This window comes from Balaenoptera physalus (genome assembly GCF_965194825.1).
Source record: "Balaenoptera physalus genome assembly, chromosome: 3".
Lineage (NCBI taxonomy): Eukaryota > Metazoa > Chordata > Mammalia > Artiodactyla > Balaenopteridae > Balaenoptera > Balaenoptera physalus.
Window position 1 is genome coordinate 79,338,105 of NC_138890.1, and position 21,032 is coordinate 79,359,136.

The following is a 21,032-nucleotide window of genomic DNA, read 5'->3' on the forward strand; positions in this document are numbered from 1 at the left end:
TAAATCTTTGCATGCTTACAGAATTTGTTAACTGACAGGGCATTTTAACTCCTCCATCAGAAAACATATTATTTATGCCAAACAAATGAGATTAAATCATCTACTCCTTCTCAGATGCTTTATTGTACCTGTCCACTAAAGTTAGCATAAAATAATCTCTCTCAAAGCAATGTAGCTCAGTTTTCTTTTCCAATAGAAGAAAGGATAACTGAAATTTGCCTTTTATTTTATCCTGCTCTCTAAGGCTTTAATGAAAATTCTTCACTACTAAGCTAGGCAGTCTCCTTAAGGCAAGCAATCCATTGCCAGCAAAGCATGATGCTTTTTCAACTGACTAATGAAAAGCCATTTTACATTTTCTTTTGACACCTAGTGGAGAAAAAAACTGCTAAGTAAAAATTCAGAAAGAACGAATTTCAACTACAGAAATATGCCGTTATTTTTATTACATAGAAGAACACAGCCACTACTTTTGGACTCACAAAATTACAGGGTATCAGAGTTATAAATCAAAAAGTGTCAGGAGTCAGGTGGCTTTATCACTTTTCAAAAATACATTCTTACCTGATTAAGTGAGGTGGTATCTGTAAGTACAGCATCAGGAGGTCTATTAGGTATGGCTACAGCTACCTAAGATCAAAAAACACTACACGTTAAATAATAACAAAATAATTGTTATTCTCTTTACCCAAACTGATATTTGATAAACAACCATGTTTCAATATACAGTCATCCCTCAGTTTCCAAGGGTGATTGGTTCCAGGACCCCTTCATGGACACCAAGATCTGCATATGCTCAAATCCCTTATATAAAATGGTGTAGTATTTGCATATAATCTATGCACATCCTCCCATATACTTATAATACCTAATACAATGTAAATGCTATGTAAATAGTTTGGACACTTTCTGGAATTTTTTTTTTCTGAATATTTTTGATCCACGGTTGGTTCAATCTGCAGATGCCAAACCTGTGGATACAGAACCCACAGATATGGAGGGCTGACTATAACAAAATCTGCAAGCTGGATAAAAAGTTTATTTTAATATTTTATTTTCAGCACATAATGACATTTAAAATTTCATAACTGCTAGCTTCATCTACATTAAGATTTCCCTGAAATGACCTTGTTTAATGAAAGGAATTATATAACCAGATCCATTCTCTAGGCCACAAAGGAGAAAAAGGTAAAGACTCTTTTCCCAATGCAAAAGATGACAGTAACTGTAAGAATTAGACAAACAATTCACATCTATATTGATTTAATCTTTAAATGCACTTTACTAAGGGTGTGGATCTCTTTGCATTTATTTTCTTTTTAATTTTTATTGGAGTATAGTTTATTTACAATGTGTTAATTTCAGGTGTACAGCAAAGTGAATCAGTTATATATATATATATATACATATATCTCCACTCTTTTTTAGATTCTTTTCCCATATAGGTCCTTACAGAGTATTGAGTAGAGTTCCCTGTGCTATAAAGTTAAGTCCTTATTAGTTATCTATTTTATACATAGTAGTGTGTCTATGTCAATCCCAATCTCCCAATTTAACACTCCCCCACCATTTCCCCCCTGGTAACTGTAAGTTTGTTTTCTACATCTGTGACTCTATTTCTGTTTTGTAAAGAAGTTCATTTGTATCATTTTTTTTTCAGATTCTGCATATAAGTGATATCTTATGATATCTGTCTTTGTCTGACTTACTTCACTCAGTATGGCAGTCTCTAGGTCCATCCATGTTCCTGCAAATGGCATTATTTCATTCTTCTTTGTGGCTGAGTAATATTCCATTGTATATACATACCACATCTTCTTTATCCATTCCTCTTTTCTTTTTTTAAGTGCATAAATCTTTTTTTTTTTTAATAAATTTATTTATTTATTTATTTTTGGCTGTGTTGGATCTTTGTTGCTGTGTACAGGCTTTCTCTAATTGCAGTGAGCGGGGGCTACTCTTCATTGCAGTGCGCAGGCTTCTCATTGCGGTGTCTTTTCTTGTTGCGGAGCACAGGCTCTAGGTGCACAGGCTTCAGTAGTTGTGGCACGCGGGCTTAGTAGTTGTGGCTCACAGGTGCTAGAGCGCAGACTCAGTAGCTGTGCCACATGGGCTTAGTTGCTCCACGGCATGTGGGATCTTCCCGGACCGGGACTTTAACCTGTGTCCCCTGAATTGGCAGGCGGATTCTTAACCACTGCACCACCAGGGAAGCCCCCATTCCTCTGCTGATGGACATTTAGGTTGCCTCCATGTCCTGGCTATTGTAAACAGGGCTGCTATCAACATTGGGGTGCGTGGTTTTCTCCAGATATATGCCCAGTAGTGGGATTGCTGGATCATACGCTAACTCTATTTTTAGTTTCTTAAGGAACCTCCATACTGTTCTCCTTAGTGAAAAATCAATTTACATTTACATTCAATCAATTTACATTCCCACCAACAGTGCAAAAGGGTTCCCTTTTCTCCACACCCTCTTTAGCATTTATTGTTTGTAGATTTTTTGATGATGGCCATTCTAACCAGTGTGAGGTGATAACTCATAGTTTTGATTTGCATTTCTCTAATAATTAGTGATGTTGAGCATGTTTTCATGTGCTTTTTGGCCATCTGTATGTCTTCCTTGGAGAAATGTCTATTTAGATCTTCCTCTTTTCATTTATATCCTAATTGGAGCAGTTGAGCTTCTTGGATGTGTAGATCAACGTTTTTCATCAATGCCATTGTTCCTTCAATTATTTTTTCTGCTTCTTTCTGTCTCCTCTCTTTCTGGTATGCCCATTACATAAAAGCTGGTGTACTTAATGGTATTTCACATTTCTCTGAGCCTCTTCAATCTTTTTCTTCATCTTTTTTCTTTCTATTCTTCAGACAGAGATAGATAGATCTATCTTCAAGCTTTTGATTTTAATTCTGCCACTTCAAATCTACTGTTGAGACCCTCTAGTAAATTCTTCATTTCAGTTATTGTACTTTCAGTTCCAGAACTACTTCTATTTGGTTCTTTTTTTATATAATTTCTATTTATTGATTTCTTTCTCTTTTTTTTTTTTTTTGAGCCACACCACACAGCTTGCAGGATCTTAGTTCCCCGACCAGGGATCGAACCCATGCCCCCTGCAGTGGAAGTGTGGAGTCCTAACCACTGAACCACCGGGGAATTCCCCAATGTTTCTCTATTTGATGAGACATTGTCCTCATACTTTACTTCTTTACACACTTTACTTCTTTAAGCATGGTTTCCTTTAGTTCTTTGACTATATTTACAATAAATGCTTTGAAGTCTTTTCCTATTAAGTCGTCTCCAAAGCAATCTCTGTTGCCTGTTCTGTTTTGTTTTGTTTTTTCCTATCTATGGGTCATACTCTTTTATTTCTTTCAGATCTTGTAATTTTTTGCTGATAACTGGATACTTTAGATAATATATTGCAGCAACTCTGGATACTGAGACCCCTTACCCCTTCCAGGGCTTGTTGTTATTGTTAACTTGTTCATTTGTTTAGTGACTTGGCTAGACGATTTTAGTTAAGTATATTTCCCCCACAGTGTGCAGACTCTGATGTTGCTCCTCAGAGGGTACAGCCTTGGGCGAGCACAGTCAGCCTGGGATGACAGTGGTTTTAGCAGGGCTCTCTGTGACTGTCTCTCCCTGATCTCTCTGTTAAACTGTCTGCCCAGCTGTTCGGCTTCACAAATTGCCAGATGACTGACTGTTCCATTATTTTCAACAGTGCCCTGGGGCATAAATTGTTCCACAGTCTGATCCAATTAAAGTCAGGCCTTTTTGGAGGTGTAGTCTTTGAGGCCAGTCTTTGAGGTTTGTTATGATCCCATGACGACTCTTCTTAGCTGTCTCTTTCCATGGTTCTCTCTGGCAAACTTCTAGTTGGACTAGTTTAGTTTACTGCTTTCATGGAGCTACCAGCCTCCTCTTGATTATCACTAAAGTAACCTTGTTTTTGAAACCATCCTTACTTTTGAGCTTCCAAATACTTGGTACCAAAATGAGTCAGTTTCCATGGGAAGGGCTTCAGAGCTCTCTATTATTACAGCCTGCCTTGCCCCCCAGGCAAAACCTCTGCACCACTGCCACGGACATGAGGGCAAGGATAGTCCTCCAAGTGACATCCTCACTTTACAAGGAGAGTCCTAGGCAGAGGTCGGAGCTTCTGGTCTTCTCAGCTTGCCTCTAGCAGCAGGGGACCCCCACGCTATGAGCAGCCTGGGCAAGAGTTATCAGGGCCCTAGTGTTCTCAGCCTGCCACAGTGGAACACAGTCTCCACCCTACAAGTGGGGGCAGGGTGGAGGAAGACAGCCCTGTAACTCTCAGCCACTTTTACCTGGAATTGAGCTTCTGCAACACAAGCTGGGGCCGGGGAGCCGGGGTGGGGGTAATAGGAAAAATGAGTGAGCTGCTCCTCCTAGGAAGACAGTGCAGCCCTATTCTGGGAACTGAGGGCAGAGGTAAAAGCTAGGTTAAATTGATGTAAAATCCAATTTACAAAATATTTTTAGGAAAAAAATATGTTTTTGGATAGAATTTGAGAACTAAAGAGTAACTAGAATTGTTTTATACAAGAGAAATGCTCAAGTCATTTAATGAATGATGATTTGCATTTATACAAGGATCACTTGTAAGTGTTAGGTTTTTCTAAAGAGTTTTGGATGCAGGCAAAGTTTGCATAAGAAAGTAAAGATATTCCCATAGTTACCTCAGCTACATTACACTTACGTCAGCCAGACTTTTCTATATATAACATATGTTATATATTAAAATATACAAATATAAACAGCATTTCAAATCCAAGGAACACATTCTGATTCAAAGAAGTGTGGATTACTGAAATCCTACTCTATGAAATTACACATATGGTAAGTTCAAAATACAGATAAGGATCCTTAACGACACATGTATCTCACTTATGAAGTCATAGCCTACCTTAGCTTTGTCTGACGTCCGTTTTCCACCAAAGCCTCCAGCGCCAACAACAAAGATGGAGAACTGATTATAACACATAAGTTCCTCCCCAGAATAAGAGTAGACTGAAAAGCAAATGAAAAAAAAAAGAGGTTATTACCAAAAGACATAACTAGTTACCCAATATGTGATCAACAATCCTTTTAAAAGTTTCAGAAACAAAATCCAATTACTAAAAGGCTTTGCAATTTAAAGACACCCAAGTTTGGGATACAGAGCACTCATTTTAATCATTCACTACCAGTCTCTGGAAGGCAGAGAGAAGAGGATCTTGACAAATCCTTTCTGGACTATGAAACAGCAGTTCATCTCACCTCTTCTTAAAGTGCCCCAACTGCCTTTCATATTTCAATTCTCTCCTTCTCAAACCTTTCAAACAATTCCACTATAAAATGCAGACTAACACACATGAAAAGATGCTCATCATCGCTAATTATTAGAGAAATGCAAATCAAAACTACAACGAGGTACCACCTCCCACTGGTCAGAATGACCATCATTAAAAAGTCTACAAATAACAAATGCTGGAGAGGGTGTGGAGAAAAGGGAACCCTCCTACACTGTTGGTAGGAATGTAAATTGGTGCAGCCACTATGGAAAACAGTATGGAGGTTCCTCAAAAAACTAAAAATAGAATTGCCATATGATCCAGCAATCCCACTCCTAGGCATATATCCAGACAAAACTATAATTCAAAAAGATGCATGCACCCCTATGTTCATAGCAACGCTATTTACAATAGCCAAGACATGGAAACAACCTAAAAGTCCATCAACAGATGAATGGATAAAGAAGATGTGATACACAAACACACACACACTGGAATATTACTCAGCCATAAAAAAGACGGAAATAATGCCATTTGCAGCAACATGGATGCACCTAGAGATTATCATACCAAGAGAAGTCAGAAAGAGACAGACAAATACCATATGATATCACTTATATGTGGAATCTAAAATATGACACAAGTGAACATATCTACGAAACAGAAACAGACTCAGAGATATAGAGAACAGACTTGTGGTTGCCTAGGGGAAGGGAAGGTGGTGGAGGGATGGATTGGGAGTTTGGGATTAGCAGATGGAAACTATTATATATAGGATGGATAAACAACAAGGTCCTACTGTATTGCACAGGGAACTATATTCAATATCCTGTGATAAGCCATAATGGAAAAGAATATGAAAAAGAATGTATATATGTATAACTAAATCACTTTGCTGTACAGCAGAATTTAACACAACATTGTAAATCCACTAAAATTCAATAATTCAATAAAATTAAAAAATTAAAATAAAATACAGATAACCACACTCCCAAATTTTCAAACATTCTGCTGAAGTCCTCAATAGAGCCTGGAATGTAAAAGAAGAAATAAGTGAGAATGAAGGTATAAGCTTCAGGAGGGCAGGATCATGGCTTTTTTGCTCACCATCATATTCCCAGCAATTAGAATAGTAATTGGGACAGAAAAGGCACCTAATAAATATGTATTAAATTAATTAGTAAATCAATGAACAAACGATGTGACTGAGCAAGTTAGTGAATAAGTAAGCAAGTAATGAATGAAAGACAGCTGTCCCTCTTTCTACTGACTACTTTCCTGGTGACAGTTTGAGCATCACCTAAATCACCAGCACTATAAAACTAGGAATATGATTTTGAATTGTATAATAAGGAAAAATATAATTATAACAAAAAATAAGGGAAGTCATGGTGATTTGCATTTAAAATAAGACTTTTATCCTTATTACACAGAAAATTGGATATCTAATTTCATCTATATTTTATCTACAAATTCTAATACATTATTACCCATTACCAAGCTATAGCTAAATAAATGGAGTAGATCAAGAAAGAATAGTAAAAATTAAAGCTAAGGTTACTGCAAAACTTTTTTGTGGTAGACATTTGGTAGAATGGTGAGAAGACTAAAAGAAAACCTGGAGAGTTCCAGCCAAATGTTAGCCAATATTTGGAATGGTAAGAAAATACCAAAACCTTAAAAAAGAAAGAAGAGGGGTAAGGAGGAAGAGGGAAAGAGAGAGAACAGACACATGTTCTATGTGTCTATGATGAAATACATAGTTTACTTTGTAAACTATGAGTTAACAAAAACAATGTAGTAGAAAAATATTTAAGAGCATTAAAAATGTTCTCAATATATTATTAAGTAAAAACAAGGCAAGTTCCAAAACAACATATTCAGTATAACCTCCTATGTATTTAGAACAAAAATGATAAAGCCTATATTCCAAATACCAGACAAAAACTTTCCACTGCTATTTCCAAAATTTTTTATAATGTTTATCTATTTCTATTGTTCTTAAACTTTAAAACAAATAAATTCTAAGCAATGTATCTTTGGCTTATGTTTAGTTACTAGTATTTCAACATTCATTAAACTACTATAATCTTTTTTTCCACTGCAAATAAAATGTGGCTATGGTGTTTAAACCCCATTATAAGTTCAATAGGTTTGAATGTGCAAGGTTAAGAACCTAACTACCATTTATAAGAATGATTCAGGGGTCAAATACGTTTGAAGTTCCAAAGAGCTAACACAGAAAAGAGTATCTACAACATAGCCTAATTATCAACTGAGGGCAGTCTATGTATTCATTCCTGCCAAAAAACATACTCTAGGAAGCATAATTCTCCTCTACATTTGCTATACCAGCCACATTTCTCACCTCTGTGCTTTGGTTATGTTGCTACAAATCCCCTGAAATGTCCCACTCTCTGGACCTCTACCCCAATCTACTCCACCCCCTCCTCCCTTATTTTCTAAAAAAGCTTATGAATTTTTAGAACACTAATCTTGCTTTCTCACAATTGGAAGATAAATAGAAACTTATTAATCAACTTCTGTGATAAAGTATTATGTTACATACAAAGCCTATGAATCTAACAATATTATTATAAGAACTAGAAATGAGTTACCATCCATAAGAATTATTAAACCGGATCCTTTATCCAGGACGTCAGCAACAATTGCTTCACATTTTAATTTTCCTAAAAATGGAAAGTAAAATAATAAATAAATAATAAATAAATAAATAAGGAGACTGTTTTAAAGACCATAAGTTATATGAAGACATGAGAGAAATTAACATAACTTCCACTGTAAGTTCAGCAAAACTAAAAAATCATGATTTAGAATAATTTTCAATATAATGTTGAATCATAAACATTAAAAGCAATCAGAATACCTGAGTCACCAAATTTGAAACATCAATAATTCTGATAAATTAGGTTGTAAAAAGTAACAATTTTCAATCATTCAATGAACACTTGTTAAGCATACAGCCAACACCATTTACCCCATGCTTTCTCAAATCTCTACTCTACGGGCTTCAGTTAGACAGTGTTTCTTTCTAACTACTCTGTTCTTTTAGGGACTGTTCCATTATTTAACTGGTAATGTCTTGATGGATTAACAATTATTTGGGAGTGAACTCATAATCTTTTTCTCCAACCTGTTTTTCTCTTTTGTTCCCTATACGAATGAATGGTACTATCCACCCAACTGCCAAGCCAGAAACTTCAGCATGACCCCTGCCTCATAAAATAGTGTCTAAGTATGTGGCAAGACTGGAGTATGCAGAGACTGGGAGAAGCTAGATTATATGAAAAGTTTCTGACTTCATCCTGAAGTCTATGAACAGCCATCTGGGGTTTTTAACAGGGAAGTGACAAATACACTTGCATTTTGGAAATAATATTCTGGCTGCAGTGAGATAAGCAGACCTGAAGGGAGCAAGAATGGAGGCAGAGGGCTTCCCTGGTGGCGCAGTGCTTGAGAATCTGCCTGCTAATGCAGGGGACACGGGTTCGAGCCCTGGTCTGGGAAGATCCCACATGCCGCGGAGCAACTAGGCCCGTGAGCCACAATTACTGAGCCTGCGCATCTGGAGCCTGTGCTCCGCAACAAGAGGCCGCGATAGTGAGAGGCCCGCGCACCGCAATGAAGAGTGGCCCCCGCTTGCCGCAACTAGAGAAAGCCCTTGCACAGAAACGAAGACCCAACACAGCCAAAAATAAATAAATAAATAAACTCTAATCTCTTTAAAAAAAAAAAAAAAGAAGAATGGAGGCAGAGAGAACACTCAGAAAGCGAGAGATGATGGTGGTCGAAGTGAGGGGGACAGAAATAGGATTCTAAATATATTGAAGGGAGAGAATCAAAGAACTTGGTACCAGCCTGGGTGTGAAAGATGATAAAAGAAACACTAAGGATAACTAGATTGCTGTCACTTTCACCTCCTAAATCTCTCTCTGCTTCTCCCACTTCTCTCCATCTCTCCACCACCACCTTAGCCTAAGCTACCATCATTTCATTTGAACTACCACAACAGACTTCTAACTAGGTACCTGCATGTCCACTCTGACCAACTTTAAAACATGCTCTCCTATTATGTCTGAAGTTATTTTTTCCCAAAGTCAACCTGATTACCAACCTCATTATGCCAAATCCTTCTATTTTAAGTTCTAATGGTATCACGTATGTTTCATCTGTAATGTTTATCACATATAGTTGCAAGTGTACATTTATTTGTGTGGCTTTTTGATTATTGGCTGCCCTCCCCACCAGCTAGGTTATATGCTCCGTGAGGGCAGAGTCCAGATTTGCTTCCATTCTCCATTTATTCACAACCCTAGCAGAAAGCTTAGAAGTTAGGAAGTAATCAATAAATAATTGTCAAATTGCTGGTGATCTCCTCAGGTGATCAACTCCACATCCAATCAAACACCAAGCCCACTCCCTACATATCTCTATAATTTCTCCACTTATGTCCATCCTCATGCCCACAATCCTATTCAATCAACCACGGTCTCTAACCTAGATTATTACAACAGTCTCTTAGAAAATCTCCTTCTCTCTATCTCATTCCCTTAAAATCCAAGCATTACAAACATGAGCCAGAGTTGATGCTTTCTAAAATCCATGTTTGATCATATAATTCTCTCCTTTCAGTCCTTCAGTGGTTATCTATTGTCTTTAAAATAAAAGCCAGACTTCTTCACCTGACCACACACTGCACACTGCCTCAGATTAAAAAAAGGGCTGTGTGAAAACTTAGGCTGTAACACTAAACTGAAGACTCAAACTGAGACGGTGGAGCAGGAGGACACGGAACTCACCTCCCCACCAACAAACACATCAAAAATACATCTACATGTGGAACAATTCTCACTGAAAACTAAGTGCAGATTAACAGAAAGACCTGTACAACCAAGACTATAAGAAAGACCCACCGGTAATTGGGTAGAAAGGGAAGAAAAGCGATCAGGTCAGGACCTGTGTCCCTGAGAGGGGACTCAGAGGAAAAAGGAGATTACACAGGAAGAGACCTTCCCTGGGGAGTGAGCAGTTCAAGCCACATATTGGGCGCCCCAGCCCTGGTGTCCAACAAGGGGAACACGAGTCCCCTTGGCTGGTTGGAGGGCCAGTGGGATTAACAGGAGGGCCAGTGGGAAGCCTGGACTCCGGGAGCACGTGAACACTTACGTGCCCCCGAGGCAGGGCACAGAGGGCAGACTGAAACCACTTGGGTAGCTGACTGGTTTCCTACGACTGCCCTGGTCCCCAGCCTGAGCTGAGAGAACACGCCAGCACCATGTGCCTCGTGTCGCAGCTTCACACTCTGGGCTTCCATGATTGAGGAAAAGGCTCAGCCATGAGACACTGAGGAGGTTCAAACCCTACGTGGCCACTGAGCAGCGAGGGGGCAGCCATTACTGGTGGCTGCACAGGGGCCGCAGATCTCTGACGGTGGCCATGCCAAACGAAACCCATGCTCTGGGAATATTACTCAGCCATAAAAAGAAACGAAATGGAGTTATTTGTAGTGAGGTGGATGGAGTTAGAGTCTGTCATACAGAGTGAAGTAAGTCAGAAAAAGAAAAACAAATACCGTATGCTAACACATATATATGGAATCTAAGGGAAAAAAAAAAGGGGTCATGAAGAACCTAGTGGCAAGACGGGAATAAAGACACAGACCTACTAGAGAATGGACTTGGGGACACGGGGAGGGGGAAGGGTAAGCTGTGACAAAGTGAGAGAGTGGCATGGACATATATACACTACCAAACGTAAAATAGATAGCTAGTGGGAAGCAACCGCATAGCACAGGGAGATCAGCTCTGTGCTTTGTGACCACCTAGAGGGGTGGGATAGGGAGGGTGGGAGGGAGGGAGATGCAAGAGGGAAGAGATATGGGAACATATGTATATGTATAACTGATTCACTTTGTTATAAAGCAGAAACTAACACGCCATTGTAAAGCAATTATACTCCAATAAAGATGTTAAAAAAAACAAACAAACAAAACAAAACCATGCTCCGACCGTCACTGATTACCCACACCCGCCCCTCTTGCTCCACCACTGCTCCCCTCTGGAGTAAGGGTGCCAGTGCTGGGGGGGGGGGGGGAAGTACACACTTAAAGGAAACTTAGCCAGCTCAGACCCGACCCTCAGGGCTTCTGTTCCAGCAACTTGGGACCTGCCCCTGCACCAAATAGTGGGGTAACAGCCACTAAGCAGAGGGGAAGCTCTACCTAACATCTGGCTTGGCCCTACCCCTCCATCTCCAGCCCCACCCCCTACCAAGATGACAGCTGCCAGCACACCTTGAGAAAAGACATAAGTTGTGCTCACATCAAATCCAGCTCTCCCATCAATGCCACTGGGCACACGCAGACTGTATAGGGACATGCCCACAAAAGAACACCCCTTCAAGACCACCATAGGTAACTATTTCACCAAATTTCGATAAAGAAATAGATAAGCAAAATGAAAAGACAGAGGAATCTGTTTCCACTGAAAGAGCAAGAGAAAACTCCTGAAAAAAACAACTAATGAAATAGAAATAAACAATTTACCAGATAAAGAATTCAAAGCATTAGTAATAAGAATGCTAACTGAATTATGGAAAAGAATAGCTGAATACAGTGAGAGTTTTAACAAGGAGCTAGAAAATTCTAAAAAGAACCAATCAGAACTGAAAAATACAACAACTGAAAAGAAAAACACACTAAAAGGAATTAACAGCACACTAGGTGATACAGAAGAACACATAAGTGATCTGGAAGATAGAAAATGGGAATCACCCAATCAGAACAGCAAAAAGAAAAAAGATGAGAACATTTTAAAGGATCTTTGGGGTAACATCATGCATACCAACTTTCCATTATAGGGGTCCCAGAAGGAGGAGAAAGGGAGAAGGGGGTAAAAATATATTTAATGAAATTATGGCTGAAAATTTCTGAAGTCTGAAGAAGGAAACAGATAGCCAGGTACAGGAAACACAGAGGCCCAAACAAGATGAATCCAAACAGACCCGCACCAAGACATATCATAATAAAAATGGCAAAACTTAAAAGAGAGAATTCTAGAGGCAGCAAAAGAAAAACAAAGAGCATATACAAGGGAATGCCCATAAGGCTATCAGCTGATTGTTCTGCAGAAACTTTGCAGGCCAGAAGGGAGTGGCATGGTATATTTAAAGTGCTGAAAGGGAAAAACCTACAACTTAGGATACTCTGCCCAGCAAGATTATCCTTCAGAATTGAAGGGGAGATAAAGAACTTCTTGGATAAGCATCAATACTAAAGCAACCCTAAAAGAAATGTTAAAGGGTCTTCTCTAAGTGGAAAAGAAAAAGCTATAACAAGAATTAAGTATCTATAGAAAAGAAAAAATCCCATTAGTAAAGGCAAATATATAGGGAAGGCTGAGGCTCAACCACTTAAATAAGCTAGTACAAAGACTAAAACAAAAAAAATTGTAAAATCAAGTATAACTACAATAATCAGTAAAGGGATAAACATGAAGATGTAAACTATGACATCAAAAACACAAAGTATGGGGGCTTCCCTGGTGGCGCAGTGCTTGAGAATCTGCCTGCCAATGCAGGGGACATGGGTTCGAGCCCTGGTCTGGGAAGATCCCACATGCCGCGGAGCAGCTGGGTCCGTGAGCCACAATTACTGAGCCTGCGCGTCTGGAGCCTGTGCTCCGCAACAAGAGAGGCCGCGATAGTGAGAGGCCTGCGCACCGCGATGAAGAGTGGCCCCCGCTTGCCACAACTAGAGAAAGCCCTTGCACAGAAACGAAGACCCAACAGAGCCATAAAAATTAATTAATTAAAAAAAAAAAAAAAACACAAAGTATGGGGGAAGCGAGTAAAAAATGTAGAGCTTTTAAAATGTGTTTGAACTTAAGGGACTACCTGGTTTAAAACAAATAAACACAGTCATAGATCAACACCTATGAGCCCCATGGTAACCACAAATCAAAAATCTACAACAGATACCCAAAAACAAAAGAGAAAGGAACACAAGCAAAAGAAAAGCATGAAACCACAAAGGAAAAAACTAAAAGAAGAAGAAAAAAACAGGGAAGAACTACAAAAACAACCAGAAACAAGTAACACTAACACTGAAACAGAACTATTCAGCATTAAGCAATACGAATTTTTTTTTTAATTAAAATCTCAAAAAAAATTAAAGTACAATTCTAGCTATTTGCTGACCTCTACATTATATAATGTGAAATGAAAAAGACTTTTTTTTTATTTTACCACCTTACAAAGGTCAGTACATAATTAATATTCTGACATCAGAGTAGCAACATAAAACAAACATATCAAAGTAAAGTGAAAAGATAATGAGAAGATTTACTGAACAAGTAAGATATTATTGAGAAAAATAAACTGATTATTAAGACAGCCTTGGTTTTACTTACTCTAAAAGAAAATAGAAAAAAGTTAATTACAAGACATTCTGTATCTTTTAACATTGTTTGCTTTATGAAAATCAGTACCAACACAAATACCTGAGAAAAGAATGAAGAATCATATTCATGGGAATCATAACTGGTTATACACAATCACTAAGTTTAGGACACACACAGAATATGCTCCTTTCAATTGTTGACCAGATGTTTAGTATTTTGAAGTAATTTATTAAATAAGACTATTCAAATAGGACAAAGTTTAAGGCAACCAAAATAGGTACTAGTTAACATCAATCTACTCTAATGGCTGACATGCACATGAATAACTTATAATATAGTTTATTTAGGTTGCTCTATGCCAGTTTAACACATTGACACAGTTTGGAAGGTTAGTCAGAAAATAAAACCATCAAGAACTCACCTGCTCTGGGAAGTGGTTTATATAACTCCAAGTACTGCTCCCCATGAAGAACCTACGTTAGGGTAAGCAAAATTTTATTAGTAGACTTTCTTTTTCCACAGCTTCTTCTGTGGATACCGCTAAACACAAGTGGCATTTCACTGTCCACACGTTCACGCGACTACTTCCCCCAAACTATCTGTCTCAATTTGGCTCCCACTTCTTAATTATATGATTCAGAAATAATCAGTCCCCCAATCTAAAGACTGTCAGCTCTCTAGAATAGAAAAGATACATTTGTGTTCTTTCTTGACATTCATAAATTTTTGTTGACTGATAACTGTGGATTATTTGCCAATGGAGACACTAAACTAGGTGCATTTCCAGTGCTCGTCACTGCGCCTGGAACACAGCAGGTATCCAATAAATATCTATTGAATAAAAATGAACAAATAGGTCAGTACTAGTAAAGTAATTTCAGGTCACACCTGCCAAATACAAATGACACAACCAAAACATTAATATAAATCTTACAACCACATTCAAGTAAAAGCACTGCCAATGTCAACACTTCCTTAGTGTAAGAGTAAATACTAAAAACCCCGTGCAACATCAGAGCCACTTGACTTCAATGTATCAAAGCAAGAATATAAAAATATATGTAGGAATACAATAGGACAGTAAAAACAAAACCTGACCCATATATTTGAATGACCACACTCAATTGCTATGGGACAGTTTAATTCCCAGTCTTCCTCAGAACCCAGAAGGGAAAAAGAAAAGGGGTGAGGGTAGTGGTGGGAAGACAAATGAAGGACTGCCTCACTATCATACGACCTGGAAGCTCAAGGTTAGGAAGACTGGGATTCAAATCCCAAGACGGCTATCATTCCCAGTGACAGATTTTGAACACTATTCATGATTTCCAACTCCTTCTAACTCTGAGGAAGAATTCTGAAACATTTACTTTAATTGTTTGTACTGACATTACCCAAACAGAAGAACTGTATGCAACAAATACCATGGGAGAGTGACTAAAACAACAAACTGCCTGGCATCTATTTCTTGCCTCCCTCCCAACTTCATCGAATACTTTAATAAAATAACCGTAGATTCTCATAGACTCAGAGCAGCAATGAGCTAATCGATCCTCCAGTAAATGGGTTCTCCAATCAGTCAAAATCACAGAAATCAGTTCAAAAGTCTACGATTCAACAGTTATCAACTGGACTCATGGCCTGACCCTCACTTCAAGAAATAAAATAACCCCAAAGCCTTCTCACAATTGTTTGCTCCTCCCTTCTTGAAACCATTTATTCACTTTGCTTCTCAAATACCACACTCTCCTGATACGCCTCATACCTCACCAGCCACTCCTTTCCAGTCTCTCTTGCTCACTCCTCCTCATCTCTTCCACCTCTCACCTCTCACCAAACTCAGGCTTTTCTCTACTTACATTCACACATGGGTGATTTCACCCAGCCTCATGTCTTTAAATCTCACTTAAATGCTACGAATCCCAGTAGGGCCTCCCCCGCAAACTCTAAACTCACATATTTAACTGCCCACTGTGTATCTCCACTTGAATGTATAATAGGCATCCCAAATCTGTCCAAAACCAACTCCTGATCATCCCCACCTTAAAGTAACTGTATATATCTATTTTATTATACATAGTAATATATCATATGTAACTACTATACATGTTAAATACATTGCACATTATTAATTCTAAATATATGGGTATATATGCATATATATCATCCCAGTTAACCAGACCAAAAACCTTCCTCCTTGACTCCTCTTTCTTTCCATGCATATCCAGACTAGTGCTGGAATTACCATAATCAACTCCAAACTGTTTTCCCTGCTTCCATGCTTGGCTCCCATAAATCTATTCTCCACAGAGGAGCAAAAATGAGCCTGTGAGTGAACATAGCCAGATCATACCACTCCTCAGTTCAAAGCACTACAAATGGCCTCCCATGTTAATCAGAGTATGAGGTGAAATTCTTATGATAACTGCAAGGCCCTCTTCTCCTACCACTGCCCCCTTGCTCATTCTATAGCTGTATCAACCCCCTTGCTGTTCCAAAAACAAGGTTAAGTATGCACCTGCCTCGGGGCCTTTTACACCTGTTCTCTCTGCTTCAAATATTCTTCACTCTTGCTCCTTCATCACTATCGTCAGGTAAGGATTATCATACCCACTTTATAGATAAGGAAACTGAAGCTTAGAGAAGTTATTTACCCTTGGTCAAATAGCATGTAATGGCAGAGAGAGAATTAATAACATTATGCCAGGGTTATGGACTGTACATAATTATTGTTGTCTTCTTTTTGCTTGCCTTTTCAACTAACTCTCTACCCTTTTTTTCTTTTTAAGAAAAATCAAAAGACATGCTAAATCTTTATCCTTGAATCAACCACTATAAACTATTGTATTAAGACACCACACACACACACACACACACACACACACAGCATGTGACATTTACCAATCATATTTAAAGAAAGAGAAGAAGAGCAAAATAAAGGTTTCTTATTATGCATACCTTTGCCAAGTTGATTGAGAGCCCAGGAATCTCTGCTAATCCTCCACCCATTATAGATTTCTGAGCTAGAATAACTCCGAAGGTAGGCAAACAGGAGAAATCAGAACTCCCTTCATAAATAAATTTCAAATCTTTCGGTTCCTTGATAGATGCTCCCACTCCAAGGGCATACATAATAGTGTCCAGTTCCGTATAAGAAGAAGAAAATGGAGGAAGTTTATGGCCAATAGCTCCAGCCTATGGAACAATTGTAGAAAGTTATTTTTTTCACTGATATTCTTGTCAAATCTTTAAATTTCTGACTTTTCAAAACTATTAACTGCTACATACTTAGCTTTGTGAATAGAACGTCATTTTAGTAAATCTGATAGGGTATCATAATTGTTTCACTATATTTTTTAAATAAAATCAATTATAATGTATGGAAAAAGACCTCATTTACAAATAAGTACTTTTTTCTTGCCCGCTTCTTGCTAACAGATAGTACATCTCATTTTCAACTTTCCTGTCTCTGCTGATGGAAAAGCCTATTAATACAGTGACTGTTAGCTACTCAAAATTACAAAAAATAAAAAACTTATTATAAACAGGGATAATGAATGGCTCTATAAGATCTATTTTATAAAAGTCAGTATAAACAGATGAGCAAAACACTGCTTAATGCTTGTAAATCAGACTCCCTCATAATGGTTTTGGTTATAATTAGATTTTACCGTAAGCTCCTACCCAGGACTGTCCTTTATCTAATTGGATATTGTATTTTTCTATTTAGTGGTGACATGCCTAGCTAATTTGTGAAGCATATGTTAGGTTATAAAAGAATCATGTCCAATTTTTGATCACTTTCATTCTAAAGCAAGAGTCAGCAAACAACAGCTGAGAATTAAGAATGGTTTTTACATTTTTTTAAGAGTGGTCTAAAAAAAGAAAAAGAAGATTATGTGTCAGAAACAGTACGTGGTCCATAAAGCCTAAAATATTTACCATCTGGCCCTTTACCAAAAAAGTTTGCCAACCCCTGCTCTAAAGTAAAATCACATTTATAAACTGATCATATTCTCAGGGTTACAATTAGATTGTTTATTTCATCACTATGTCTCCCCTAAGTCACAAAACACCACAACTGAATGTGTCAAATGACTTATTTCTTATTATTTATGCACTATAATTTTTTTTTTAAAAAAGAAGTACTGGAGATAGTTAATCAGCAAACTTCACAAGAGCTATAACCACAGCTCTATTAGAATTTCTGACACAATGGGAGACTTTTTACTTGCAGCCATGTTGAAATATTTCCAAAATACAACCTATCAATGCTTTTCCTTAAAAGAAATGACTCAAAAGAGGCACTAAGTTAAATATCCTTTTCTAAAGAGTTAGAAAGTGACTGAAGGACGATTAGCAAAAATGCTCCAAAAAACAAAAAAAACACTTGTTTATTACACTGAAGAAGAGAAAGTAAAAGTTACATTTAATATTTTAGCTTTATGTTCATTCAAATTTTATAAACATTCAGTACATGTTCTATAAAATTTTATGGTCACTCACCTTTCCTATTTAACAATAAATTAATAGCTTGGAAAAGCATTTTTTGCATAAAAGAAAAGAAAAAAGAAAAAAAGGAAAGAAAAGAAAAAAGTCTCCAGAGAACGCAAAGCGTTAGGCTTTCTCTTCCACTTACAAATCCTGATGTAGCTGTTGATGTCACATTACTGGTATGATTTGCCGAAACTCCTCCATCTGAATCTATTTTATTTAGAGCTTCAATTATACCGCCAATTGATTCTAAAAAAAGGAATAAATAACAATAATAATGCTTTTTTCCATCAACAGACAAATGGATAAAGATGTGCTACATATATACAATAGAATATTACTCAGCCATAAAAAAAGAATGAAATAATGCCATTTGCAGTGACATGGATGGACCTAGAGATTGTCATACTGAGTGACGTTAAGTCAGAAGGAGAAAGACAAATATCTATGATATCACTTATATGTAGAATCTAAAAAAATGGTACAAATGAACTTATTTACATAACAGAAACAGAGTTATAGATGTAGAAAACATACTTATGGTTACCAAGTGAGAGGGAGAAAGGGAGGGATAAATTGGGAGACTGGGATTGACATATACACACTACTATATATAAAATAGATAGCTAATAACCTACTGTATAGCACAGAGAACTCTACTCAATACTCTATAATGACCTATATGAGAAAACAACCTAAAAAACAGTGGATATATGTATATGTATAATGGATTCACTTTGCTATACAGCAGGAACTAACACAACATTGTAAATCAATTATACTCCAATAAAAATTAATTAAAAGAAAAATCAGTCCCACTATGGTGTGGGAAGAGTATTTGCATATGTGAAATATCTAGCCAGTTATTTTACAGTGCTATTTAAATAGTGACCTACAGGACAAACTTCCAGATTTTTCCTATATAGTTGAACTATATTTCATTTCTACTGAAAAAAATTTTAAATCATGAATGATTCAAGTCAATCAACTTCAGGATAAATAAGGATGAACGAATTGAATTTTCTCTTTAGGATCACTGGAATTTAAATAAGACAGAGTGCTTTGGTAAACTTATTACATAAAGATCATAAAAGCATCATCTTTCAAATATCCTAAAGAGCTAATATTCTCCTGGTGAAATCCAAATAAATGTAAGCTATTTCCAAAAAAAAAAAAAAAAAAAAAAGCTTTTGTTCCAGACGTGACTAAGAAAAGCTACAATGCTTTAGACAATCATTCCTATAACATTCAGCTAGCCTGCTGCAGAACCTTCGCTGGCATTCATGAACTGACTGTATGATGTCAGGCTATTGCAGGAAAAAATCGTGAAAGACTCTGAATACACCAAAGATAACTGGGTGTTTCCAACATACTCTCTCCATGTTATGATTCCAAAGAGGCTCTGAGCTTTGCAAATTCTTTGAGTGATTTTACAACTCTGTAAAGTCAGATCCTTGTCCACAGATGTGCCATTTCCATCTGGTGGAGGGACAACTAATTTTCCTTCTCTCCCCACCATCACTCCTCCTCCAGGATGCAACAATGTCAAGATTACCCCCCAGGTCTCTGTACAGGTAACTGCTCAGAAAATATTACTGAAAATTCTTCCAGAGAAAACCACCGTTATGACCAGTGACTACGGACAGAATTCAGAAGCTGCTATTCTGGGGTCTAAAAGGTTAATAAAGGAGATTCACAGAGTATCCACATATGCCATAAGGTTCCAAAAGCTCTGGGACCTTTCTAACAAACCTTAGATATACGGGCCTCCTTCTAAACTCAGACAAAAACTATAACTAAACTACAGAATGTGAGATGACCAGGGCTCTCTGCCATTCCTGGTGACACTAGGTAGGTTTCTTGCCTACCAATCCTCCTCTTACCACCCCATTTAGGCTGCTGCCTAGATGGGAGGCTATTTAACTGAAAGTAACCTCGGTACAGGCTGGCGGTACTGCACTCAAAGACAGACCACCTGAGTTAACTCTTGGCTCAAACACTGAGAAAGCTTGGGCCACTTACTCAGCTTTTCTGGGATTTAGTTCCATCATCTGTAAAATGAGAATGATAAAATGGGTGCTTGGAAAGTCGTGATTCTACAGAAAGTGTAAGATTTTTTTTCTAACTGTACTTCAAATACTAGGGGTATCTTTTCATTTATAACTATATAATTCATTGTTAGCGTTTTCCTTATATTAGTCTAATACTTTCAAGGCAATAAAATGGAATTCTGACCTCAGAGAAGAGTTTTTAAGATATTTGTTCCTTTTTCCTTTTCCTAATTTTCATTGATAGGTGACTGCTATTCGGAGACTAAATTTATCTCAAATATCAAAAAAAAGAATACAGAAAATGCTACCGCTAATGACATAACAATCATGTTATCCTCTGATTGAGAAAAGTACAATGAATATTTCAGTGAGTGTACCAGCAGACAGGAAAGTAACATTGGGATTAAAAAAAAAAAAGAACAGTCATTTTTCAGATATATTCTTCTATCAAACATTAAATATAATACTAGGAAGGGAAAAAAAAAGATTTTTCTGTAAAATAATCCTGATTCATGATCCTTCCCAGAAAGGTCCTTTAAATTTCATATACTATATACATATGTGAGTTATAGTAGAAAAAATAATGTGACTTTTATTGGCCATCTCTTCCTGTGGCATATCATAGATGATTCAATAATTCAAGGTAACAAGCATTTACTAAATCCTTTCTATGAGTTCAGCACTATACTAGCACCAAATACAAAAGGACATACAAGATACATTCTCTGCCTCCAAAGGAACTTATTATGCAGCTAAGAAACCA

General features: G+C 37.4%; 1 protein-coding gene and 1 long non-coding RNA gene across 3 annotated transcripts in view; one reads left to right on the forward strand and one right to left on the reverse strand.

The window, feature by feature from the left end:
- Positions 1-21,032, forward strand: part of LOC309657871 — a 315,556-nt gene that overhangs the window by 222,686 nt on the left and 71,838 nt on the right. The window lies entirely within an intron of this gene.
- Positions 1-21,032, reverse strand: part of HSD17B4 (hydroxysteroid 17-beta dehydrogenase 4) — a 90,251-nt gene that overhangs the window by 34,970 nt on the left and 34,249 nt on the right. For both annotated transcript variants that reach the window (XM_082455750.1, XM_082455751.1), the window contains exons 12-17: positions 18,364-18,467; positions 16,683-16,919; positions 14,149-14,200; positions 7,926-7,997; positions 4,941-5,044; positions 565-630 (exon numbers count right to left, since the gene is read on the reverse strand). In XM_082455750.1, coding sequence (XP_082311876.1) covers positions 565-630; positions 4,941-5,044; positions 7,926-7,997; positions 14,149-14,200; positions 16,683-16,919; positions 18,364-18,467 — 635 coding nt within the window. The remainder of the gene's footprint in view (positions 1-564; positions 631-4,940; positions 5,045-7,925; positions 7,998-14,148; positions 14,201-16,682; positions 16,920-18,363; positions 18,468-21,032) is intronic.